Below are 27,381 nucleotides of genomic sequence, written 5' to 3'. Positions count from 1 at the left end.
TCAGCTTTTACTTTCACTTTAACATATTGCGCAGTTTTCACGTTGCTTGTGTGATATCCATTGGCTCACCTCCATGGTTTAAATAATAAATATTTATAAAAATACAGTATATAGAAAAGACATATCTTTAAAATATTGCGACATAACACCACCGTAAAGCCATTGTTTTTCACTCACTGAAAGCTACATATGTCTGCGCGCAATGCGCCAAATCTCTGACAAGCTACGCCATATCGCGCTCAATATCGCATTCGATATTAAGCTCGACAGGCGTAGCTTGTCAGAGATATACGTCTCTGTGTATTAATTGCCGCTCCAGCGGAACCTGAGCGGAACGCACGTGATGGAGATTTACTACTAATCAAAGTACCGGCTTCATTGACTAAACGCGCCTCACAATATCGTTCGATATATTGTCCAGCCCTAGTCAACACTGTTTCGGCCGTGTTGTTTCGGTGATAAAAGTCTTTCGGCCGAAAACCGAAAATGCACTTTTGGGCCATTTTCAGGCGAAAATTTTCGGTGGCCGAATATTCGGTGCATCCCTACTATTTTGTCAATGTTCTTGGTGCTCTCTGGGCCTTGAACGTGGAAGGACCCTTGCTGTGTATGGAGGGTCAGAGAGCTCTTGGATTTCATCAAAAATATTTTAATTGGTGTTCCTTAGACGAATGAAGGTCTTACGGGTTTGGAACAAGGGTGAGTAATACTGACAGAATTTTCATTTCTGGGTGAACTAAAGGAGAATTTCACTTCCAGAACAAAAATGTACATATAATTTACTTAACCCCTTATCATTCAAGATGTTCATGTCTTTCTTTCTTCAGTCGAAAAGAAATTATGTTTTTAGAGGAAAACATTTCAGGATTTCTATCCATATAGTGGACTTCTATGGTGCCCCCGAGTTTGAACTTCCAAAATGCAGTTTAAATGCAGCTTCAAAGGGCTATAAACGATCCCAGCTGAGGAAGAAGGCTCTTATCTAGAAATGAACATCTTGGATGACAAGGAGGTGAGTAAATTATTTGTAAATTTTTGTTCTGGAAGTGAACTACTTCGTTAAGGCACAAAAATGATATAAAGTGGGTGTAGGTAGGCATTAGCTGAACTTACTCTGTGGTTTTGGAGGAGGATGTACAATGTTGAGTGGTTCTAGACACTCTCTGAGGGTCCGCGCTGGAGGGTCGGATGGGCAGTGGCGGTTGCAAACCTTGACCGTCTGCATTAGTAACGGGGGTGGGCTGAGATATCCAAGGGCTTGGAGTGTTCTGTTACCACACAGACAAACATAGAGTTTCATACAAATTTATTGGACCTGTTTCGGTTTGATATAGGAGATAAATCTCTATCTATCAAGGGACATCAAAGCTTAGTGAGATAAAGAAATTAATAAAATCAAACACAGTGTGCAAGGACATAAGTCAATCCCCTGCTATAAAAGAGAACTCTGATTATTCACTCTCAACACACATTGAGAAACACAATCTTGTTTATATCCATAGTACAAGTAAAGATGAATAGCTGGTTACAGACGACTCAAGGATGTCCTGATACCACATGAATAAAACAGAGGGGGGGGGGGGGGGGAGTCTGCTGCCTGGATGACTTATTTTAGCTCATCATTCTTTTCATTGCTTGCTGTAGCTTTCTTTTTCATTTTCTTGTTCCCTAGTCTCCTGTCCATCTCTATTCAGCCTGTCACAATTCAAACAGCCCACTGCAATATACGTCCATAATACCATAACCTGCCTCTTGATGCTTTATCTCGGCTTAAAAACTAAACCAGACAATATTACACAATCATCATTGACTTGCATGACATCCTTATAAAATCCAGAGGAGCCAGGATAATACCCACTACGTCTATATCAGAATTAGCAGAAAGGAGCCCTCTTCCAGTATGCACACCTCAGGGGATATGCTCTGCTTCGTCTAGACGTCTCCCTGACAATCTGAGGTTTAGCTGTGATCCCATAAGTACTATAACAACTACACAAATATCATCTTCTGTAGACACCACAACACCATGAATAACACAAAGCTTTTTTTTTACTTAAAGACTTAAAAATTGTTATGGCTGTCTATGATATATCTGTTCTCCAAAATCCTTATCCTACGTAGGGTCAAAGGGATGGCAAACACAGAATGAGGAGGCTGAAGGCAGAGAAACACCCAAGATAGATGGGCAGACCATCACAGACACAGAGATGTCGAAACACATCTACAGGCAATTTGGTGTCCTATCTTGCATGTCTTTGGATTATGAGGGAAACAGAAGCACTCTGAGAAAACCCACAATCAGGCAAACACCACACTGAAAGGCATTCTGGCTACCCACTGAGCCACCGTGCCATCCACAGGAGTCATAGGAGCCCTCTAGGGCTGCACGATAAATTGCATGCAATTGTAATATGCATCTTGTCAGTAAAGCTGATTCTGTAATCAGTAGTAAATGTCCATCACGTGCGTTCTTTCAGATGGAGCAGCATTTACTACACAGAGCCATAGTTCACTGACAAGCTACGCAAACCGAATTCATAATCGCAGACGACATAAGCGATATAATCGGCGATATTATGAAATCGTTCAGCGATAATGAACGTTGTTTGTGTAGCTTCTCAGTGAACTACGGCTCTGTGGAAAATGCTGCTCCTTCTGAAAGCACGTGAAAATACCACATTAACATGTTTTTACTCCAAACTCACTTCATAACGTCAGTATAGTGTTTGAAATAAATCTCTCTGTGAGATGCAGTGGCTTCTTACACAGAATAAGGCACGCAACATATTTCATAGTATTCTAAGCAGTGATAAAGGCTATGTCAATTAGCATTGCATTATTATATACTTTATTCTAATAATAATTATAATAAGAACTTAGATAACTCATATATTGTCGTAGTCATGTGTTTATTAGTCACATTGAATCAATGAAGCAGTTAAATCTTCTGTTTATTCAGCTACTGCTATAGGGATTTCCTGGATTTCTTCTGCAGGGTATATTTGAAGTTTTCGCTTGAGAGAGCACTCTGGCCTTCAGATGGAGATTTACTACTGCTCACAGAACCATGCTTCACTGACAAGATTCACATGACTTATCGCAGCTTTTGCCTAATCGCTTTGCGATATCATTGCAATTTATCGTATAGCCCTACCTCAGTTCCCCACAAGTTCTTTATATGTCAGAGCAACAAACTCAGCTCTACCAGGGTTAATATCTTAACTGACTCCAGAATCTGGGATGCGCGTGCTAGAATTGTGTGAGGCCACTTACACTCCTCACGCTGCTGTCAGAGATGCCAGCACTGTCGGGGTGTGTCCATTTGGATGCTTGCAGGCCCAGTCCCGGGTAGCTATGGGCTCCGTTAGGGAAAGGAGGCCACAGGAGGGGATAGAGACCAAGATGTGCCATAGGAGCTGCACCAGAGCTCTGGCCCAGGAGAGACGGGTTACCTGTAAGGGCTAAAGGATGGTGGGAAAGTCCCAAGGCTCCCATACGAGGATGTCCAGACAAGAGTGCGGCAGACGGGGACAGCGCAGGCAGGAGGGAGGGGAGGAGGTGTGGATGAGGGATTGTTGAGTGGGGTGTGCTCAGGGAGCAAAGGGGAGGCTGGGAGTGGAGGGGAATGGGCGAGAGGTGTGCAGGGTGAGGGGAGGGACTCAGTAGCTTGCTATGAGAGGAAGCAGGAGTAAGGCTGGGAGAGCTGGAGGAGGGAGAAGGCGTCTTAAGGTGGTGCTTGGGGTTTGGGGGCGTGTGAGGGGGCTGAATGTAGGTGGGGTGGGACTCAAGCTCTGTCCTGACTAGTGCAGGGTCTCTGTAGATCGTGAAGGGCTCCTTCCTGTCCACAACGAAGGGACTTTTGCTGGACTTGTCAGGAGTGGGAGTGCGATTAGGTGTACAGGGAGGAGTATACGTTGGGGTTCTGGAACGATTTGGGGTTGGAGAAGGGGTCTGAATCAGGACTGGATTGGGTGGCACTTTAAGGGCGCTAAGAGTTCTGTCCATAGATTTAACCAGAGGAGTGCCGTCCTTCAACAGCCCCATCTCTAGAGGTGTACTCTGCTTCTGCCTGGGTGTTTCCCGTACAGTCTGAGGTTTAGATATGATCTCAGGAGAGGAGCAAGAACTGGTGTGCACACTAGATTTGTGGGTAGCTTCCAATGTCCTCACAGATCCATATTCTGCATTTACACCTGCTGGAGAACAAGCCTGTTTAGAATCCCCATCCTCATTTTTGTTGCAAGGTATGACGGGAGAGCGAGGTGGAGCTCCTCTAGGCTCCTCTTCTACTGGGACTGCAGTGTCACTACTGGCCTCAGAATGGGCAAATTCTGACCTCTTGACCTCTGATTGGTTAAACTCTGACCCCTTAGGCTCTGCGTGGGTGAACTCTGACCCTCTGACCTCTGGATCATTCGTCGACATCTCATGCTCACCCTCTGCTCCTTCACACTCCAGAGGTGATGCATGTAGCAGCACACATGTGTCTTCCATGGAGACCAGCTGCTCACTTTCTTGGGACGCCAGAAGTGCAGACACGGCAGACACGGCCTCCGAGTCCTCCCGAGACGCCCCCTCACTCCTGTCCTCTATTTCTGTTATTACTCCATCTCGTTTCTCTTCTGATTTCCCACCACTAACAAGAGCACCAGACTCCGGTGCATCTGTGCTCCTAAATGCTCCATTGCAGGATGCGCTTGGGGAATCAGACGGAGAGGTTTTCCCAATTTTCGGAGTCTCACTCTCTCCTAATTGGTTGGGCGAAGGTTCCCCGCCTCTATGGGAGGGGTGAACCTCACAGTCCAATGGTCTCTTTGAAGTGTAACGCTGTTTCAGCTGTCTCTTTGATCCTGAATCCAAAGATGAATCCTGCACTCTGCAGCTGGAATTTTCAGAATCGCTGTTCTCTGACAGGTCGGACACACTGCCTGCTTTCAACCTCTTTAAACCACATCTATTTCTCTGCTTGTCATCTTTTTCCTCGTCTTCTTTCCTCCTTTTTCTCTCACCATTGCTGTTTTTAAATTTGGAAGAATCTAGGAATAAAAAAAATAACAAATCAATAACACAGCTACTGTACATGTACGATTTTCATTACCACTTTGTAAAAATCAGCACTCTGTATCAATCCAATGCCATAAATCTGAATCCAGCTAAATGTAATTTAACACAGATGGAGCTCCTAATATCATCATAATCATTATCTATGATCACATCTCACCTCTTCCCTCATCACTCCTCTTTTCAACCCTCGTGCCTTCTTTTTCATCCTCTTCCATGCTGCAGTTCTGTGTGCTTATCTCAGACTGCTGCTGCACTGGCCTGGAGCTGCACACCTTCAGCAGAGACAGAGAGTGTTTTTTAACTAGAAGATGCATAAATATACTGCTGTTATGCGTTTAGAAGTATTTTAAAGTCTTTACCTGGTCATTTGTTGTAGTGTTGTTTGATATGCTTCCTGTGCCCTGGAAGCAGATTTAAAAGGAGCAATGAAGACACAAACATATACTATATATGTGCACACGTATACAAAAAATGAATGTCTTCACTCACAAGAAAATTCCTGTTGATCTTGGTGATATGTGATTTGCGTTTTGAGTTGTCTCCCATCAGCGAGGAGTGGGTGATATCATCTAGCAACATAATCTGAACCAGTGACGGATCTACATTCGCAATCTCCCGAACCTTTCAAAGATAAAAAAAAAATAACCTTTGTATAAAACACACTTTTACATTATCTTACTATACACCGCCTGATATATGTGCGTTTATGTGGTCTCACCTGGTCAGTCATGACAGCTACGGTTTTGTTGTTCTGATCGTGATGTGTGATGACTCCAGACAGCCACTGGGTTTTGGACTCCTGTCTGAACACTTTCACTCTCAGGCCCTTTAGAGAAGAAGCACCTGTCGCACAAAAGCAAACATCACACACATCAAAGAGCTACTACTCACAACATTGATCTAACAAAACAAGCTCACTTTAATCCTTAAATCATGATCGAGTTCACATTGTAAAGACATGTTAGTTCTTGAAATACATCCTTATTTGATTAAGGTGGATGAGCCAAGTTTGACCAATAAATTAAACAAAATATAGTATGATGTAGCAGCATTCATATCAAAGGGATAGTTCACTCAAAAATGAAAATTCTGTCATTAATTACTCACCCTCATGATATTTTTGATCAAATCCAAGAGCTTTCTGACCCTGCATAGACAGCAACACAACTACCATATTCAAGGCCCAGAAAAGGTAATAAGGACATCAATAAAATAGTCCATGTGACATCAGTGTAGGGATGGCGAAAACTAAAAAATTTCTTGACCGACCACCGAGCCTCATTAGCCGGTTGAAACCGGTTAACCGATTAGTTTAATATGGTACGCTATTTGAAATAACAGCCATTTCGAGCCGCGCCTGCAATTTCGCAACTCTGTCGCATCTCTCTGCCGCTCTGCCTCCCGCACACACACACACACACACACACTGCCACTCACGTCACTTTTTTAAAATCCACTACAGCGCGAAACATGAGTCCCGCAAACGCGGCGCCGAAGAGCTTGTTGTATGTAATCGTAGGACAAATGGCTCCTTAGTTTCAAATGGTTTGGGTACAAGGTGATCGCTTTGAAAATAAAGACGTTTGTTTTGGTTAGAAGCTCATTTGAAACATTGCCACGGCTCATTTAAGAAAATGACAGCTCTGAAGAGACGCCGCTTTAGTTTCGGTAGTGCTAACCATAATAAAGAAAGATGATGATCATCATCACCTTATCGGTTACCACTGAAATGTAGATGTAATGTATTTCCAAATCTAAGCCCATCTTATGCGGAATGTTGCCTAATAGACTGCAACATGATAAAACCAATGGATAAAACAGGCACCTTCAGAATGCGTAAAAGACGCACCGGCACTTTTTTTTTAACCGACTACCGACAACTTTGACCGGTTAACGTTGATACGGTCAACCACCGGTCAAACGGTCATCGGTTAACATCCCTACATCAGTGATTCGACCTTTATTTTATACAGCTACGAGAATATGTTTTGTGTTTAAAGAAAAGAAACCAAAAAAAAAAAAACTTTATTTAAGAATTTCTTCTCTTCCATGTCAGTCTCCACCACACGTTCACAAGAGTACCACAACTTTATACTTTCATGAATGCACGCCGAAGACTGACATGGAAGAGAAGAAATTGCTGAAAAGTCGTTATTTTTGTTTTCTTTACACAAAAAGTATTCTTGTAGCTTCATAAAATTACGATTGAACGTTTGATGTCACATGGACTATTTTAACAAAGTCCTTACTACTTTTCTGGGCCTTGAATGTCATGCAGGTTCAGAAAGCTCTGAGTACATCACAAATATTTTAATTTGTGTTTTCAAGGATGAACAAGGTCTTTCAGGTTTGGAAAAACATGAGGGTCAGTAATTAATGACAGAATTTACATTTTTGGGTGAACTATTCCTTTATTGCATCAGTACTAATGCACTAGTGCTTCACATATTGAACCAGTTAGGTAAATTAGTATTAGTTATGATTATTATTAATGAAATGAATTATTTATCAAACTTTGGTGTCTTTTATCATATTTCTGTTGTGACTTTTTTGCTGTAAGCATTGTTTTCATGCTAAAACACCCTGTAATGCATGACATCTTGTGGCTATTTGCCATCTTCTAAAAACCCTGTAAACTTTAACTGAATGAGTTCAGAAATGCAATGCACATGACTTTGATTCTATATGAACATGTCAACTTAACCGCAAAGAGCCACATTCACACCACATCTAAACCAGACATGTTAGCACCAAACAATTTGTCTGTAAAAACCAGACAAGACAAGCCACAACAAAATCAATAACAAATCTTAGCCAATAAGCAAGCCCTGTCTCGCACTTGCAACAAAATGATTATACACTCTTGTCAACTTTTATACAACTTTTGTCATGGAATGCACTTTTTTGCTCATATAGATATCACCGTTTGAACATTCTTGTTTCCTTCATTTTCAAGATCTGAGGTAAATTATACATTGTCGCTTTCAATATGGACAAAACAGTCATGCACAATGATAATCAGACTACAATTACACCCCCTTAAGATTATACAAAACACATAATCAGCACCTGAGATTATCACTGTGATTAGACACAGTTTGTATGTTCTTGTTTCCAGCCACAATGTCACAGAAATTAAAACCATTTCTAAAACTGAATCCCTTGTTGTTTGTTGCATAACTGTTGTGGCTGGTAACTGTGATTAACATGGAAAACCTTTTATTGTGTGTTCCGGACTCTAGTGTTAGACTAATGAACTTGAGATAATTACTGCTTATTTTGACTACTAATAATAAATGTGAACTTTTTCAAAATGTAACGTTTTACAGTCATATTTTTAACATGTTGTGACAGAGAAGAGCATAGTAATGGCCTCTCGTGGCTTACAGCTTTATTCAAAACCAGTCAAACATGAGTGCTGAGTGTTGAAGATATTGAAAATGCAATATCCTCTGTGTACTCAAGCAGACAGTATACACTGAGCAAAGATGTTTGACAGTAAGGTTTCTAACAGTCAACTCTGAGTTGATCAGATTTGCTCAAACATCCTTATCAAACGCTAACCAGCACAAACAAACCAAATCAGAGGATCTTCAAACAGATCAGCATTACAAAGGTCTTTCCTATAAGGAAGGAAAACAGAGAGAATGTAAGCTAGAATACCTTGCTGAAGAATGTTCTGGAATTGGTTTTGTTTGAGCCAGGCCTGGACCTGTTCCTGCAGAGTCGGATCATCTCTCACAGCTGGATTTCCACTGTCCACTTCATCCTTGAACAGAAAAACAACACAGCTTGAAACAAGTTCTGCTTCTCTTTCCTTTTTTTGAGGAGTGCTAAAAATTGTATCTGCTAAGGCTCCAAAAGAAAAGATGAAGATGAAGGAAAGCAACAGTTGCATACCAGACAGCTTCAGATGGGGGAGGGATGTCAGAGAGAGACAGCATCACACTCACACACACACACACACACACACACACACACAGTGTTACACATGGTATTACTCATCCATGTACACAATAGACACACCTCCTCACTGTACACACACTCAAGACTGGAAATTACGTAACGGTAGTGTGCGAGGGATATTTAAGCCGAACTGCAGCTGAACTCCCAAAACCTCTGCCTGTTACACACACAGTGAATAAACACAGAGGCTACATACAGTATCATTTCCAAAAAATATTACATCACACCTCTCTGTTTCTGTCACTGCCATCCAGTATGCTACAGAGATCACGAGTCCTGACACACAGTACACCTGTAAACACACTCCCACACATACACACCCTCTACTCGCCTCGTATTAACATTTTAAAATGTTATTTTTCCCCTCGGGATTCAGGCTTTTTTTTGCTCTTGAGTAAGTCGATTTTTTTTATTCATAACATTAGCTTCTGAATATATGTGAATGTAAACTGAAAATGACAGTTGAAGTTAAAGGTTTACATACACCTTGCAGAATCTGCATAATGTTAATTTTACCAAAATAAAAGGTATCATACAAAACTGCATGTTATTTTTTATTTAGTACAGACCTGAAGAAGATATTTCAAATAAAAGATGTTTACATATAGTCCAGAAGAGAAAATTTATAAAAATAACCCCATTCAAATGTTTACATACACTTGTTGTTACGTGAATGATCCATAGCTGTTGCTGAAGAGTTCCTTGTTTGCCCTGAACAGTTAAACTGTCTGCTGTTCTTCATAAACATCCTTCAGGTCCCACAAATTCTTTGGTTTTTCAGCATTTTTGTTTATTTGAACCCTTTCCAACACTGACTGTATGATTTTGAAATCTATCTTTTCACACTGAGGACAACTGAGGGACCCATATGCAACTATTACAGAAGGTTCAAATGCTCACTGATGCTTCGGAAGGAAAAACAATGCATTAAGAGTCAGAGGGTGAAAACTTTTGAACAGAATGTAGATATGCAGACAACATTTTTCTTATTTTGCCTAAATATTGTATTTTTTCATTAGGTACTGTCCTTCAGAAGCTACAGACGATACTTATGTTTTCCAGAAGACAAAATGAGTTAAACTGAACCTGATGTTCTCTTAATGCATCAAGCTTTCTTCTTAAGCATCTCTCAATTGTCTTCAGTGTGAAAAGAAGAATCTTTATATTATACAGCCATTGTTGGAAATAGTTGAAATACACAAAAATGCTGAAAAATTTGTGGGACCTGAAGGATTTTTCTGAAGAACAGCAAGCAGTTTAAATGTTCAGGACAAGCAAGGGACTCATGAACAAATATCACTAAACAAAAAAAAAAAAAAAAAAAAGCACAGTATTAAGAATCAAAGGGATGTAAACTTTGAACAGTCATTTTAATAAATTCAACTATTATTTTCTCTCGTGGACTATATGTAAACGTCTTATATGTGAAATATCTTATTCAGGTCAGTACTAAATAAAAAATAAAACACATTTTGAATGATCTCTCTTATTTTGGTCAAATAATTAACATTTTGCACATTCTGCAAGGTGTATGTAAACTTTTGACTTCAACTGTATATTATACATATGACTCATACGAGTGACCCCTGAGTCTGCATCATCATCATCTTCCCTCTCTCTCTCTCTCTCTCTCTCTCTCACACACACACACACACACACACACACACACACACACACACACACACACACACACACACACACACACACACACACACACACAGGGGCTCAGGTGCAGGGAGTAGAAATCTTTCACAGCAATACTATGAACTGTTGTGACTTCCATCTGACAGAAAAAACAAACTAAAGAAACAAATGATGATATCAGTGATTGTGCTGATGTTTATCCAGCATGACACACTTATCAATGTGTGACAGAAACTGCTCTTGATTTCAGAGATGCACACCACACAATATCTGTATCTGTCCTTAAAGCCTGATCAGTTCTCTCAATTACATTAAACTACATGTATGTGTATTAAATGACCCCTTTAACAGCTGTAAATTACTTTTCTCATGTCTCCTGAGATGCTCCAAGTTAAAATAAATAGTTAAAATAAATAAAATTACATTTTGGATCATCATGTCTATTATGTCATCACAAACATTTATCAACTGCATGTGTTTTAAAGCTTTGTTGGTTTGAAAGACCTCACTGGTCTTGTTAGTGAGTTTCTTTGTTCTTTTTTCAAAGCTGACTGTTTACATGTTGCCAATGAGAACTTCTTAGATTTATTTTATCATATTTAATCCCGCAAGTCTTAAATGGTATAAGAAACATCTTAATTATTTCAAGAGGTTTTAAATTTGTGGACAGAAAAAATGGAATCTTGATATGGCCTAATGTGATTATTAAACATCAAAAGGCTCTGACTTAAATGTGAGCGCTGCACATTTCAAAGTAAAAGCACTGCGCTGTTGTGCATTCTACAGGCTTGTGGTTTCAGAACAGTTTGCAATCAATGAACAGCCTACATTTATGCCAAACCATTGCTTATGATCTAACTAACTACTTATCTTTTGGATAAGTTCACAATTCTAGCACAGCTGCTCTGTATATACAGTGCCTTGCGAAAGTATTCATACTACTTCATTTTTGTCACGTTTTGTTATGTTGCTGCCTATGTTAAATTGCTTTAAATTACTTTTTTTTGCCCCCACATCAATCTACACTCCAAAATGAAAAAGCAAAAACAGAACTGTCACAACTTTGTAAATTAATTAAAAAAAAGCATTTTGGCCAGGAGGCCAACTCTAGGAAGAGTCCTGGTTGTTTCAGACTTCTTCTATTAAGGATAACGGAGGGAAATATGCTTCTGTGAACCTTCAATGGAGCAGATTTTTTTTCTGAACTCTTCCCCACATCTGTGGCTTGATGCAATACTGTTTCTGAGCTCAACAGGCAGTTTTTTTTTTTACCTCAGCATTTGGTTTTTGCTCTAATATGCATTTTCAGCTGTTAGACCTTTTATTAAGATGTGTGTTTCTTTCCAAATCATACCCATTCAATTGAATTTGCCACAGGTTAACCTTACTCGAAGTGTAGTAACATCTACAATCAATATGTATGCACCTGAGCTAAATTTTAGCTGTCCCATATAAGGGTATGAATACTTATGCAATGGAATCATTTAAGTTTTTTTATTTTTAATAAATTAGCAAAGATGTTAAAAACCCAATGTTTGCTTTGCCATTATGGTGTATGCCATGACAACAGAAGTAATTTAAAGCAGTTTAACATAAGGCAGAAACATAACAAAACATGAAAAAAAATGAAGAGGTATGAATACTTTCGCATGGCACTGTATTTATGCCATTCCATAATCACCACCCACTAGGAATGTGCATCTCCATAACTGAGGCCGATGCAATACACATCTTGATACATAGCCAACGATACGATTAAAGATACATATGAAGCAGTTACCAATATAATGCGATATGATTCACCCCTATTATAATAAAGTGCGACTCGATTTTGATTCGATTTTACACAATGCGATTCAATGCTATATAACTGCAATGCAATTCAGTATTGCACATCTACATATAATGTATTGGTCACCAATAATTGGTCACTTTCGAAATAATAAAAGTATAGACACTACTAATTAGTATTTTTGTCCTGTTCTTGTTTCTAGTCAAAATACCTAAAAATTCTTAAATCAAGATGCATTTACTAGATCAGCAAAGTAAGCTAAATGTTAAATGATCTGCCAGTGGGGTAAGAAAAATAATCTTGTTTTAGGAGTATTTTCCTTACCCCAATGGCAGACCATTTTACTTGTTATAAGCAAAATTCACTTATTTTAGAATTTTGTTTCCTCTAGAAACAAGACTCAGTAGCTTACATCATTTTGCTTATCTAGTAAATGCATTTTGATTTAAGAATTATAGATATGTTGACTAGAAACAAGACAAAAATACTAAGATGAGCCTTTTTTGTGTGTAGCGTATATAAATAAATCAGTTTTACTGATGCATATGTTAGAAATTATGCACCACGATACAAATGCCTACTTGTACCGATGCACAACTTTTTAAATCAATGCATTACTTTGTTAACATGCGATGTACTGATGCGAATCTATGAATCTTACCATTTCTACCACTTCTTGTCAAAAAGAGAGAATGCCAATTGTCAATCATACATCTTAGATGATATCATTTTGACTGATACCTTTTCTTTAAAACTTTTAAAGGCTGAAATGAGGTTTATCACTTTTAAACATTTTGTTTTCGTCAAATCCTGTATAATTTGAACTCTAAAGTTGTATATTTACAGTATATGGTATCACAGATGGTGTTAATTTATTCCTCCATGTCTTAAAAAGGGCTTAAAACCTCAAATTTAATTTGAACAATCATGTAGATAACTTGCTAGGCTAGGCTAGTATTACTTTTTGCAGCCATTGAAATTGGTATCAAGAACTGAAGATGAACAATATCCTAACAACCTTGTTACCAGGAAAAACAACTATATTGTGATACGCATTGTTATCATGATGTAAGATTTTGGTCATCCCACCTCTAAACATTACTAACAAGAGCACACCGCAGAAAGACAACGAGATCTGCTGCTGCCCAGCTGTGTGGGTGCGATCCACGTGTGTGTGTGTGTGTAAAGAGTTCTAATAATATCAGCGTGTGTGTGTGTCCGTGTGTGTGAAAGAGAGAGCGAGCGGCCATCTCTGATTACTATCTGCCCTTGCATAGCAAACATAAGGCAGTGTGTGTGTGTGTGTGTGTGTGTGTGTGTGTGTGTGTTAGAGAGCAGACTGCATGAGAGAGGGAACGAGAGAGAAGGAGAGCAGGACGGAGAGAGAGTGAGTGTGTGTGTGTGTGTGTGTGTGTGTGTGTATTACTCATCCGTGCTTCAGTTCTCAGGACGAAGGGAAGACATGATTTATTCATTTACCCGCAGGCAGGTTTTGATCTCTCTCTCTCTCTCCCTCTCTCTCTCTCTGGCTCAGACTGTCTTTCTTGTCTCGCTCACACAAACATACACAGTCTCTCTCTCTGTCTCTCTCTCCCCTGCTGTTTCTGTGGCTCTCTCACCTCACACTCTATTTCTCTCTTTGACAAACACACACACGCATACGCAGCTCTGCTTCACTGGCCTTTAGGAGGAGGGGTAGCGAATGGAGGAGGAATGAGAGAGGAGATAATAAGACGGGGGATGAGGGAGGTGTGATTGGAGAGAGCGTTATGTTGGAAGGATGAAGGGCAAATTGAGCTAACGATGATGGTAAGGTTAATTAGTGTTAATTATCGTGTTACAGCGTGGCTTTCTTTGATTGGTGGGCTGGTTTCCTGCTTTTAAAGTTCTCTAAACAATCTGAAATTCACTCACTCCGTCAATCAAGACAAACAAACACACACACAGTCAAACTTACTCTAAAAACAGAAGCATCCCTGCATTTTCCTCATACATATGGAACACACACATACAATACACTCTCATTAACTCCCAAACATACACACACATAAACAAACAAGCTCTAAACTTGACAGAGCGCACACACACACACCTCAGCTGACCTAAACGCATGAGAAATGAGATGAAGGCACGAGTACAGAGAAACACAGCGACTCAAATACACTCCAGAGGACGTGTGACGCACAGCAGGACCGAATGAACACGACGCTGAGAAAATGAGATCTATTATAAATGCATTTCATTTATTCTGTTTATGCTTTATCTAATTTAGCAGCACTTTTGGACATTTTAACTACAGATTGTCTGTCGCTGTGAAGGTTGCGTTAACGTTCATGTTCAGCTTTATTCTCAAGAGCGTGAAATTATCTTCATTTACGGTATTATTATTGAACCCTGGTCTTGAACGTTTCAGGTAAAGCATAAGTTGTAGTTCACACAGTAGAGTACGATGTTAACAATACCAAGGTCAAGAGTCTGATTCCTAGGGAATGCGTGAACTGATATTGAATGCAATGAGAGTCGCTTTGGATGTAAGCATCTACCAGGTGCATGTATAATAACTGAAAGTGAAGCTTATTTTACAACATGCATGGCATTCTGTTAACCGCCAAAGGCAATCATTAAGACTCATATCTCAGTGTGTTAAAACACAGAAGTGTTTTGACAGTTATGCACTTACAATATATAGGGTAAGCACACAGTAGTTAAGCTTATCTTGAGATTAACCCTGTAATATTTCATTAGTTTGCATAAGTCATGTTATTCTAAAGCAGTGGTTCTAAAACTTTTCATTAGCCAAAAGCAAGTTATGTAGGCCGCATGTAATTTTAGTGTACATGACTTCAAAGTAACTAGGTTTAATGTTAGGCCATTATACAACAGTTTAATATTATTATAAAACACAAACAAAAACATATAAACTGCAAGTACTTTAATTTTAATTTGAAAGTAATTTATGGGCCACTCTACAGAACTGGTGCAAACTGCTGTCCCACAACCAAAAAACACATTTAAAAAGCATTTAAGTATTCAAATCTTAGATGTTTACTAAGATCCTACTATTATCTATTGAAGCCAACAATAATATTTAAAATATCAGTTTGCTTATTATATATAAAATCATAATTTTTTGGGTACTTTCAATTAGGAGGTGGCTGTCCCAAACTTTAACTCCTTAATTTCAATTTAAGAAAATGATATTGAATTAATTTTTGCATTTTATTACATTGTTTTTTGTAAAAATATCTTTTTGATTTCGTAAAAAAGTAAAAGAATTTTTTTTTTAGATTTTCTTTGTAAATTATGAAACTTGCATCCAGCATTTTTAAGTCACTACCGAAAAACAGTGCATGTTTTAGTCCACTGGCTGAGACTGATTTGAACTACATCTCTACATTTATGATTAGGAAATATTTATGTGTCCCATAGCTAACATGGTGGCCATATCATTTTGAAGTAAATGTGTTCAAAAGTGTGTAAAACTTAAGGAAGGCCACTACCAAACTCCTTTTTTCTGCAATTAAGCACACTTTTTTGGAGTGTTGTTTAGTTTTTATGTGTGTACAACTGTTCAGAACTGTGCTAGCTAACCATGTGCTGATTATCATCTATAAGCTGGGCCCAAAAGTATCTAAAATTGTCACTACCGTAACATTCACAACCAAAACATTTGGTGAAGTTTTGGTAAAGACATTATTGGTTTTTTTTTGGGTGTTGCTTCATAAAATGTCATTTTTATATGTGTACAACTGTTCAGAAATGAGCTAGCTAACCACGTGCTGATTAGCATCTTTAAACTAGGTTCAAAAGTATCTAAAATTGTCACTACCGACACATTCACGACCAAAACATTGTGAAGTTTTGGTAATGGCATAATTGTTTTTTTTTGGGTGTTGCTTCATAAAATGTCATTTTTATATGTGTACAACTGTTCAGATATGAGCTAGCTAACCACGTGCTGATTAGCATCTTTAAACTAGGTTCAAAAGTATCGAAAATTGTCACTACTAGAACAGTCAGGACCAAAACATTTGGTGAAGTTTTAGTAATGGCATAGGCCTAACTGTTTTTTTTTTTGGGGGGGGGGGGGGTGTTGTTTCATAAAATGTAGTTTTTATGTGTGTACAACTGTTCAGAAATGTGCCAGTAACCATGTGCTGATTAGCATCTTTAAGCTAGGTTCAAAAGTATCTAAAATTGTCACTACCGTAACAGTCACGAGAAAAGAGAACTCATAATCCTTTATTTGGGGGAAATAAACAAAATTTTAGTACAGTTATGCATTTTTTTTTTGTATTTGAATGTTTTTGTAGTGTTTTAGTATGCAAGTTTCTGTAAAATTTTGTAATGTGATGTGGTCTTGACCAAAAGTCACTGTCGTAAGTGTGCAGTCACAACCTAAACATGGGATTTTTGTCAAAAATAAAGTATACTGAATTATCACATACGTTGTTATAATAGTGTTTGGTTTAATGTATATTCAAACTAATGAATCTTTAAATTTGAAATCAGTGTGATCAACTTTTTGGCTGTTACAGAGAAAAAAATTATTAAAAATACAACAAATCTCATAAATCATGGCCTACTTTCTATAATCCAATCAGCAATAATATTCTGTTTTACTTGGAAATGTTTATGTAGTATATGTGATGATAGCATGTAAATAGATCAGTTTTAACTTTTTTAACTTATGGAGCAACAAAATGGCTTATGGCAATTAACCTACAGTATAGCAGGCACGACAAAATCTCAATTAAGCACTGATACAAACTCAACTGCATTGAACAGAATTGATGGATGTATGGTTGCTTTTAGTCAGCAACCAAGGTTTAGTTTTGAGGTTTAATTCTAGTTCAATCAAAGTTCTGTAAGATCTTTTTCTCCACTGTCGTGTCTATGTTTTACAGGATGAGAGCGGTGAGACGGGACATGCTGTTGCGCGAGAGACAGACAGCATGGGTTGATAGAGTCATATGAAGAGTGAGATGACCTCAGTCTAGCGCACAGCCAAAGCATCACCACGGCAACATGTGCAAGAGAGACATCGTGCTGATCCAACTATTGCATCAGGAAGAGAAACATGGGGGGGGGGGTGATGGAGAGAGAGAGAGAGAGAGAGAGAAACAGAAAGAAGGAGAGAGAAAAACAGACATACAGACAGATTATTGAAAAGGATAAGCTAGTATGTTTGTAGCAGCTTGTGTTTACGTATGTACAGAGAAAGGTCGTAGCTGGAGAGAGCAGGAAGAGAACAAACAAGCTCATGCTCCTTCCTACGGCGAGAACAGGCACGCACACACATCCAAAGAGAGATACAGAGGGTTAGAAATAGATGATACCGAAAAAGTGCTTCATTGAATTCAAATTTGAGAGTAGAGGGAGAGGAGAAGAGAGGGAGATGTGCGTGTTTGAGAGAGGAGAGACAGAAAGCCTTGATTGAGAGAGACAGAGAGAGAGGTGTAGAGGGAGGGTGATGAAGTAGATGAGATAATGACAAACAGAGGAGAGTGAGTGAGAGAGGAAGGATAGAGTCGCAGACTGACACACACTGAAAGAGTGCTCATAAAAATCAATGCAGGAGTCTGAAGACCTGTCCTTCAGTAAGAGAAGAACTACAAGTGCTGGATCACAGAGAGAGAGAGAGAGAGAGAGAGGCGTTCGGCTGCTTAAATAAGAAAACCTGTGGTATATCACTGACAAATGAACAGAAATATCTACAAAGCAGATCACAGATTTCACTAAATGTAATTTAAAGCTGAAGACAGCGATTTTTTCTGTTGAAATACTTCCTCCTTAAGCTATACTGACACAGCAGTTCAGCCAGTGGCGTGAGTTTGGGGTGAAACTGCCTGATTCCCTGAAAAATACAGCAAACAGGAAGTTTTGAAGAAGAAACTGGCTTGAAAATCAGATTTTTAATCATAATTGTTGACTGAGAGAATCAGGTTGATGTCCATATGTGACTTAAGTAGCACAGGATATTTGTAGCAATATCCAAAAATACATTGTATTGGTCAAAATGACACATTTCTCTTTTATGCCAAAAATCATTAGGATATTAAGTAATGATTGTGTTACATGAAGATATAGCGGACATATATTAAAACTTAACTTTTGATTAGTAATATGCATTGCTAAGAACTTCTTTTGGACAACTTTAAAGACGATTTTCTTAATATTTAGATTTTTGCACCCTCAGATTCCAGATTTTCACATTGTATCTCAACCAAATATTGTCCTATCATAACAAACCATGCATAAACTGAAAGCTTATTTATTAGCTTATTATTAGTTTTAATGTCTTCAGAATTATTTTGAATGATTGCTGTAAGTTATATATTAATTACATTTCAATAAAAACAATATTTTCAAATAACATTATAATTCAACATCCATCTTATTAAATCCTTGGGCCCTATGTTTTCCGTGATGTGAAAAAGTGGATAGAATTGCTAAATCTAGTCATAAAAACAGAATTGACTGTGTAATGCGGAATGTCATGGAATTTGCCAAAATTTAGATTGCTAAATCAAAAGTAGGCAAGTAAACTTAATCAAAATGCAACATTGACTGTTTGTGAATGTTAGGATGCAAAAATACAATTTTAATATGAATCTTGCACGTTTATTTGTGTCTGAATAAATGTCGCAGACGTGCGGTTCAGTTTACCAGAATTTATTTAGCAGAAAAAGGTAAATACACAACACAGTAAAATAAAAAAATAAAAGAATCAATTAATTAGAGATGCTTTTGATTAATAAAATGTAATGAAACAATTCAAATGGATTCCAGAAAATTAAATGGACAACATAATTTGGTAAAAAAACAAAAACAAAAAACCCTGATAAAAAATATCTATATTTCATAGGCCCTCAAAAATAATTCTTTTGTTTTTTAACTTTTACATTTTTTTTTACCAAATTACTTAATGATTTCAATTAATTAGACATGCTAGTCTAGAAAAATTAAAACAGAAAAAAGCAATCCAGAAAAATGTTACCAGAAAAAACGGAATTTGGAAAAAAATAAAACAGAAATTATGAGAAAGTAAAACAGGTCTCATAGGGCCCTAAAATCCCAATGAACAAAAACTTTTGGTGCACACACACAGAAAATGTGGCTTATACCAATATTCAATAATTAGTTATGATTGATAAGTGATATAACATTTACACTAACACTACACTTTAAAAGTTGAATCTATGAAATTGGATAAAGGTTGGATCAATAATCAATAGAGAAGAGTGGAATACAACAACAATGAATACTAAGTTGAGTATAGTAGAACAGATAGTATTGAATATAGTAAAATATAGTATAATGGTAAAATATATAACAATATAATAGTAAAAGATAATAGAATAAACACTAGAAAGTGCGTAGTGAGAGTGGAGAAGAGTGGAGATAATGTTGAAAAAAAAAGTGTACCATATCAGTTGTTCAAATAAAGCCTGATACTGATTTGTTTCCAGTTTGTTAACTGTATGTGTGTGTATACACAGGTGAATGACGGATAAGGATTTAAAATGTGGAAAAAAATAAAACAGGCAAAAAATGTAAATGTTAGTACTTTCTATACTTATTACAGTGTTGTGTATGTGATGCAATGATATTTACACATTTCAAGAATGTAATTAACCATTTTTTTTGATGAATCAGATCTTTTTACTCATGAAAATGTCATTCCTGGGTAACGTAATAAATTTTAAAATTAATTACATTTCTATCATTGTTGGCATATACAAATGTACTTATCTCCATATTTGGAGCTCAACAAACAATTAGTGCTCAGAAAACTACATTTTAATCACAATTAATATAATCAATTTGGGATTTCATATAGGCACAGGCTCATTTTGGGCTGCTGCCAATTCAAAATTCAGAACCAAATAAAGAAAAAAACTGGAAAATGTTTAAAAATGTTTTCCAATAAAGTAAATAAGACTTGTTTTATCATTAACTCAACAAAAAGCTGAATTGTGTTATCTAACACAGAAATATGGGTTAAATGAATTGCCCGTGTCATTGTTAGCCAGAATGACATACTGTTAGACGGAATGACATTCTGCAATATTTTTCAGGATTACCATAAGAACCATCATCAGTATAATTTTTCTTTCCAACACTCAAATTTGAAACTAAGTAAGATACACTTGACAGTTGCAAAACTCACAGTTTTTAATGATTTAAAAAAAGTACAACAGGCTTTTTGGGAACTGGTCTTGATTTGTAGTAGCTACACACAATAATAATAATAATAATAATAATGAGTATTAGATGCAGGTTGTAATCACACCAATTTCATTACAATCGTATTTTCTAAATATTACAGTAAATCTGTAAAATTATAATGCTTCATAAACAATGGCCAGGGGTATAGTGTATGATGTGTAATAACACATTACACCGCTAAAACATTTAGGCTTATTACAAATGAGTGTGAACCTATTTTGATTAATATTTCAAGTTTGCTTGTTACTGACACATTATTGTTCCACTGAATCATCACCCTAATACCTTGCTCTCTTTTTTCCAAGATACTCAGCCCTAGCTTCTGCATCTCTGTTTATTCTGGCTCTGAACCGTCTCTGCCTCTCTTTATTAGACAGAGGCATCTGGAAGAACAGAATTGACCTTAAAACACCAGAAGCTATACAAAAGTTTTAAAATGGGTAACACTTTATAATAACGGCACGCTATTAATCATTAGTTAAACATTAGTAAACAGTTAATACATCATTTATAAAGCATTAAAAGACATTAATAAGCAGTTTATAAATACAGCTATAAATGCTTTATTCTTGATTTAAAAGCATATCTATAATGTGTTTAATAATTGGATTTCCATACTTTAATTTCATACTTGTAGGTAGGCTTATAAATCAAGCATTAAAGGGATAGTTCACCCAAAAAGGAACATTTGATGTTTATCTGCTTACCCCCAGGTCATCCAAGATATAGGTGACTTTGTTTCCTCAGAAAAACACAAACGAAGATTTTTAACGAAAACCGGTGCAGTCTGCCAGCCTTATCATAGACGTGGATGGGCACCAGGGGCCGGATTCACGAATATCTTCTTAAGAAATAAATTAAGAAATTTCTTAAGATAAATTCTAAGAAGTTCGTAAGAATGTTCTTAAGTGCAATTCTTGAAAAAATCTTAAGATATTCTCAAATATGTTCTTAAGAACATCTTAATTTCTTTCTTAAGAAAAAAAAATGATACATCTATCTGAGTGAATACATGGCTGAAGACGCATTTATAAACACTTCAACGTCTTTTTTGTGGTTTCTGCAGATTATCCTAATAATCATAAGCACGCACATTTTCGTCACGACCGTGTCTGGCGCTCGGCTTCATGTTTTTAATGCGCCGTGTTTTTGAACCGTTACTTTTAAAGGGTCTGTCTTAAGCTTTGGCGATCAGTTTATTCACTTTTGTGTTGTATTTTGTTGCCTCGTCTGAATGAACGCTTCCGTTATGTGTGTGCGCTGCTACAGCAAACGCGTCCTGCACATGCGCTAAATACGGCCAAAGATTATGTCGTATTTTTATTTATTTTTTATTACATCTCCCTATCTGACTCGATTTTGTCGAGTTGCTACTAAGTTTTGATGACGGCAAAAAGTAGGGTCATACACAGGCTAATCATGACAGATCATTGTTTACATTATCAGTCATTGCTGTCACTTCAGCGAACTCTTGCTCATCTCTAATAGTCCTAATATGTATTATATGTAGCTAGTAGTGTTGCAATGCTTAAATATAACAGTTAATTTGAAATAACCCAATCAATTAATTAAATAATTATTACTATTTGGGATTTAAGACAAGTCTCGGGCTATCCTAACTTTAAGAAGTTATTTACGATGGTTTTTAAGAAGATTCTTTTCAAGAATTTGAATTTTCTTAATTTTTGTCTTAAGAACAATCTTAAGTAAAAAGATAAGAATATTCTTAAGATGATTTTTTTGGGAATACAAAATATTCTTAACTTTTTTCTTATTTTAAAAAATAAGAAGAAAATGGCAGTTAAGAATAAATTTCTTCTTAAGAATGTTTCGTGAATCCGGCCCCAGACCTTTAAAAGTAAACAAAAAACATGCACAGACAAATCCAAATTACACCCTGCGGCTCATGACGATACATTGATGTCCTAAGACACGAAATTATCGTTTTTTGTGAGAAACTGAACAGTATTTATATCATTTTTTACCTTTGATACACAGCAACATCCATCTGTCCTGTGCACGAGTTTGGCATCAGTCACGTCACATGTGCACGCGCTCTTTGTAGAATACGCAAACGCCGGAAGGGATCTTTCGCATGTACACGACACTCATTTTTTACACAGTGCACACAGACTGTGGGTATAGCGGCTATTCAAAATGGTAATTATTGCGCTTATCCCGATTGTTCAAACTGATTTAAAGCTAAAAGATTACGTTTGCTTGCGCAAACTCATCCGGGACTTTTCACTGATTTCCCCTTACGGCGTTTGCGTATTCTACGCTAGAGCGCGTGCTCATGTGACGTGACTGATGCCAAACTCGTGCTCATGACAAATGGACCTGGCTGTGTATCAAAGGTAAAAAATGATATAAATACTGTTCAGTTTCTCGCAAAAAAACGATCGTTTCGTGTCTTAAGACATCAATGCGTCATCACGAGCCGCAGGGTGTAATTTGGATTTGTCTGTGCATGTTTTTGTTTACTTTTAAAGGTTTGGTGCCCATCCACATCCATGATAAGGCTGGCAGACTGCACCGGATTTCATTAAAAATCTTTGTTTGTGTTTTTCTGAGGAAACAAAGTAACCTACATCTTGGATGCATCGGGGGTAAGCAGATAAACATCAAATTTTCATTTTTGGGTGAACTATCCCTTTAAGAATTTATAGCTGCATTTTAAATCGTAAATTTATTAATGAATTAACTGTTTAATGATGCTTAAATAATGATTAATAACGTGTAGTTATTATAAAGTATTACCAAATGTGGATATATTAATAATAATGATTACATTATTCATGATTTGACCATTAACATTACAAAAGTTCAATTCAATGATAATTAAATGTGAATCATATAAAATCAAGATGAATGACAGCAAAAATACGGCAAAAAACATACAATTATGTAAATAATGTTAATGTTAATAATATAACTTTAATAACTATACCTAAAAGTTTACAAATGTTAATTAAAAACTAGATTGTTATGTTTATGTCATTCTGGATAACGGATGACATGTCCTGGCTAACAGAGATTTTTGGTATCCAAGAATGACATGTTGTTATCCAGGAATGACAAAACGAATATTTTTCTTTATAATCAGGCACTAATTTAACCACCTATGGAAAACTACAACTTAGCCATCATCGCTTTAAGGTAATCTTTTAGATCAAATAGATAGTTTTTTCATATAAAAACATTATAAATAGTTTGTCAGTGTTATCCAAAAGGACACATGATATTGCTACAAAGTGCATCAGTGACCGAAAAGGTCAAAATATCAACATTTTAAGAGACGCTTAGTCACCTTTGCACTTGTTCTGGTGCTCCTTCAGGGTCTTCTTTTTGATACAATATTATGTCACATGACATACCACAATGCATTATGGTCTAAAATGGTCATTGGTGTCTGTTATCCAGGAATGACATTACAGAAATCACAATTTGGGGACAAAAGTCTTTCTGTCATTAAAATGTAATTAAGCTCAGTATTATAACCATATTTGCAGGTATCGTTTAAAACATCAATACAATTATGCCCAAGTAGATTTTAAATATTTTTATTTTTATTATTTACATTTTTATTGTATTTTTGTACTCAGATTTTAAGCCGGGACAGTTACCCGGAATGACGTTTTGGGACTTTTGAGCTCAATAGTTCCTTAAAGATTAATTATTTATAATGAATTCTCACAAGAGTAATTAAAGAGGGGAAAGTTGAGTCATTTAATGAAATGCATTTAAAAATGTATACATTTTTAATATTATGAATATGCTTTGGACACCAGAATTGACATGCCACGTCATTGATAAAACAAAAAGCCAATACAGCTATGGCTCCTAATAATCCTGTTGAACGTTTACTCAAAAATACATCACATTATAAAAGACTGTTTCATATTGGTCATGCAGTTAATGGTTTTTTAGAAACATATTTTTTTTATTGCTAGATTGTTTCCTCTGTCTACCATCATTACACATTTATGAGCAGATTGTTTTTTTTTAAGCTTTAATAAAACTTTATTTAGGTGAAAGAGTGGATAAGAGTGAAGGAGTAAATTAAATGAAAAATAACTCTGTGAATGTGTGTCTGAAACAGAGATGGAAAGCAGCTTTTCTTTACACACACAGAGTGAAGTCTGTGTTTGCACGCGTGTGTGTGTGTGTGTGTGTGTGTGTGTGTGTGTGTGTGTGTGTGTGTGTGTATTGAGGGTGACTGACTCACAGCCGAGTGTCTTTCTCACCACAGCCTCAAAAGGGAAAGTGTTCCACAGAGCCTAATGGAAACCACTCTGCCTGCTTTTCCCTTCAGTAAACCTCTCCCCCTTCTCTCACTTACTTCAGTCTATCTCTGTCATACACAAGAACACACACTCACTCGTGCAGGCAAACACACTGTTTGGAGCTTCCTAAAAACAGCTGCACTGTTCCCATTTCAGCTTAACAGGTCAACAGTGCTTAACCCTTCCCTCTACACATACACACACACACACACACACACACACACACACACACACACACACACACACACACACACACACACACACACACACACACACACACACACACACACACACACACACCCTCCACTGGCCCCTTAACATGTGCTAAGTAAAAACACAGCTTTGAGTTGTCAAGGAAACAGCAATAAATACACAGTCCTCTGTCCATGCTCCATTTTCCCTGATAGATCTCTCTCACACTTTCTCTCCACCTTTATCTCTTTCTGTCTCTGTCCTTCTTTTTCTCTCTCTCTGGCTGCTCAGTAATTCACTCACGTCTCAGAGCTCAACATTCAGAGCTGTGGGTAATAGAGCAGTGGAGAGAAACACAGTATAGTAAGTAGAGCAAAGTGTAAAGTTGAACATAAAATGAACAGAAGGGAATAGTAAGAGTAGAGTACAATAGAGTAGAACAGAGTAGAATACAACAGGATTGGAAAGTACAAAAGAGAATAGAGTAAAACTGGAAAAGAGCAGAGTGGAGTACAGTAGATTAGAATTGGACAGAGTAGTCTAGTACAGTAGAACATAATAAAATAGAGCAGCAAAAATAGAGTTTAGCAGAGTGCAGTACATTAAAATAGAACAGAACAGAACAGATTAGAATAAAGTGGGCAAGAAACAACAGAGTAAAATATAACTAAACACAGTGGAATACAGTGCAATTAAATAGAACAGAGTAAAAAGAACAGAGCAGATTGAAGTAGAGCAGAATAGACAAAATGGAGAAGAACAGAACAGGAAATGAATAGAATAGAGTACACTAGAATGAAAACAGGATAAATGTCTACAGCTCAGTGGAGTACAAGCATGTATGCACAAAAAAGAGCGGGGTAAAGTACAGATGCACGGAATTAAAATGGGCTTGAATGGAATTAAACAAAGATCCGCCTAATAGAATAGAATAGAATAATAGTAGGCAAGAACAATGTAAAAAATAAAATTCAACCAACACAGTACAGTGGAGTAGAACAGAATTAAATAGAATAGAATACAGCGTGGAGTACAAGCACAACAAAAGAATGTAGTAAAGTACAGTTGCACAGATTTAAAATGGACTTGAATTGAATTAAATAAAGGTAATTAGAAGAATAGAATAGAATAGAATAGAATTTTATAAAGGAGGCAAGAAGAATGTACAAAATAACATTTAGCTATGTACAGTGGATCAGAGCAGAATTAAATAGAACAGAACAGAATAGAATAAATTAGAAAACAGCATAAATGAGCATAGCTCAGTGGAGTACAAGCACAAAACAACATAGTAAAGCACAGTTGCACAGATTTAGAATGGGCTTGAATGGAATGAAATAAAGGTAATTAGAATAAACAGAATAGAATAAAGTAGAAAACAGCATTAATGGGCATGGTTCAGTGGAGTACAAGCATGTACGGAACAACGAAAATAGAAAGTAGTAAAGTACAGTTGCACAGAATTAGAATGGGCTTGCATTGAATTTAATAAAGTTCAGTAGAATAGAACAGAACAGAACAGAACAGAACAGAATAAAGTAGAAAGCAGCATAAATGAGCACAGCTCAGTGAAGTACAAGCAGCTAGGCACAACAAAAAAGAAAGTAGTAAAATACAGTTGCACAGAATTAGAATGGGCTTGAAAGGAATTAAAGTTCAGTATAATAGAACAGAATAGAATAGAATATTATAAAAGTAGGCAAGAACAATATACAAACTAAGATTTAGCTAGGTACAGTGGACTAGAGCAGAATTGAATAGAACAGAACAGAACAGAATATAGAAAACAGCATAAATGAGCACAACTCAGTAGAGTACAAGCGTGTATGGACAAAAAAGAATGTAGTAAAGCAGAGTTAAATAGAACAGAACAGAATAGAATAAAGTAGAAAACAGCATAAATGAGAACAGTTCAGTGGAGTACAAGCGTGTATGCACAACAGCAAAAAAGGACAGTAAAGTACTGTTGCACAGAATTAGAATGGGCTTGAATGGAATTACAGTTTGGTAGAATAGAATAGAATAGAATAGAATAGAATAGAATAGAATAGAATAGAATAGAATAGAAAAATAGAAACAGAACAGAAAAGAATAGAATAGAACAGAATAGAAAGTAGGCGAGAACAATGTACAAAATTTAATTTAACTAAGTACAGTGGAGTAGAGTAGAATTAAATAGAACAGAACAGAATAGAATATAATTAA

General features: G+C 36.8%; 1 protein-coding gene across 1 annotated transcript in view; it reads right to left on the bottom strand.

The window, feature by feature from the left end:
- The window catches only part of jmjd1ca (jumonji domain containing 1Ca), a 128,679-nt gene that overhangs the window by 54,486 nt on the left and 46,812 nt on the right, over positions 1–27,381 (bottom strand). Inside the window, exons 4-10 of the mRNA XM_073827005.1 lie at positions 8,728–8,833; positions 5,783–5,907; positions 5,554–5,685; positions 5,424–5,465; positions 5,222–5,336; positions 3,274–5,036; positions 1,114–1,268 (exon numbers count right to left, since the gene is read on the bottom strand). Of these exons, the coding sequence (XP_073683106.1) occupies positions 1,114–1,268; positions 3,274–5,036; positions 5,222–5,336; positions 5,424–5,465; positions 5,554–5,685; positions 5,783–5,907; positions 8,728–8,833 (2,438 nt within the window). The remainder of the gene's footprint in view (positions 1–1,113; positions 1,269–3,273; positions 5,037–5,221; positions 5,337–5,423; positions 5,466–5,553; positions 5,686–5,782; positions 5,908–8,727; positions 8,834–27,381) is intronic.

The sequence above is a fragment of the Garra rufa genome, chromosome 21 (genome assembly GCF_049309525.1).
Source record: "Garra rufa chromosome 21, GarRuf1.0, whole genome shotgun sequence".
Taxonomy (NCBI): Eukaryota; Metazoa; Chordata; class Actinopteri; order Cypriniformes; family Cyprinidae; genus Garra; species Garra rufa.
The sequence above is the reverse complement of the archived record's forward strand: the minus strand, read 5'-3'. Positions and strand labels throughout refer to the sequence as shown.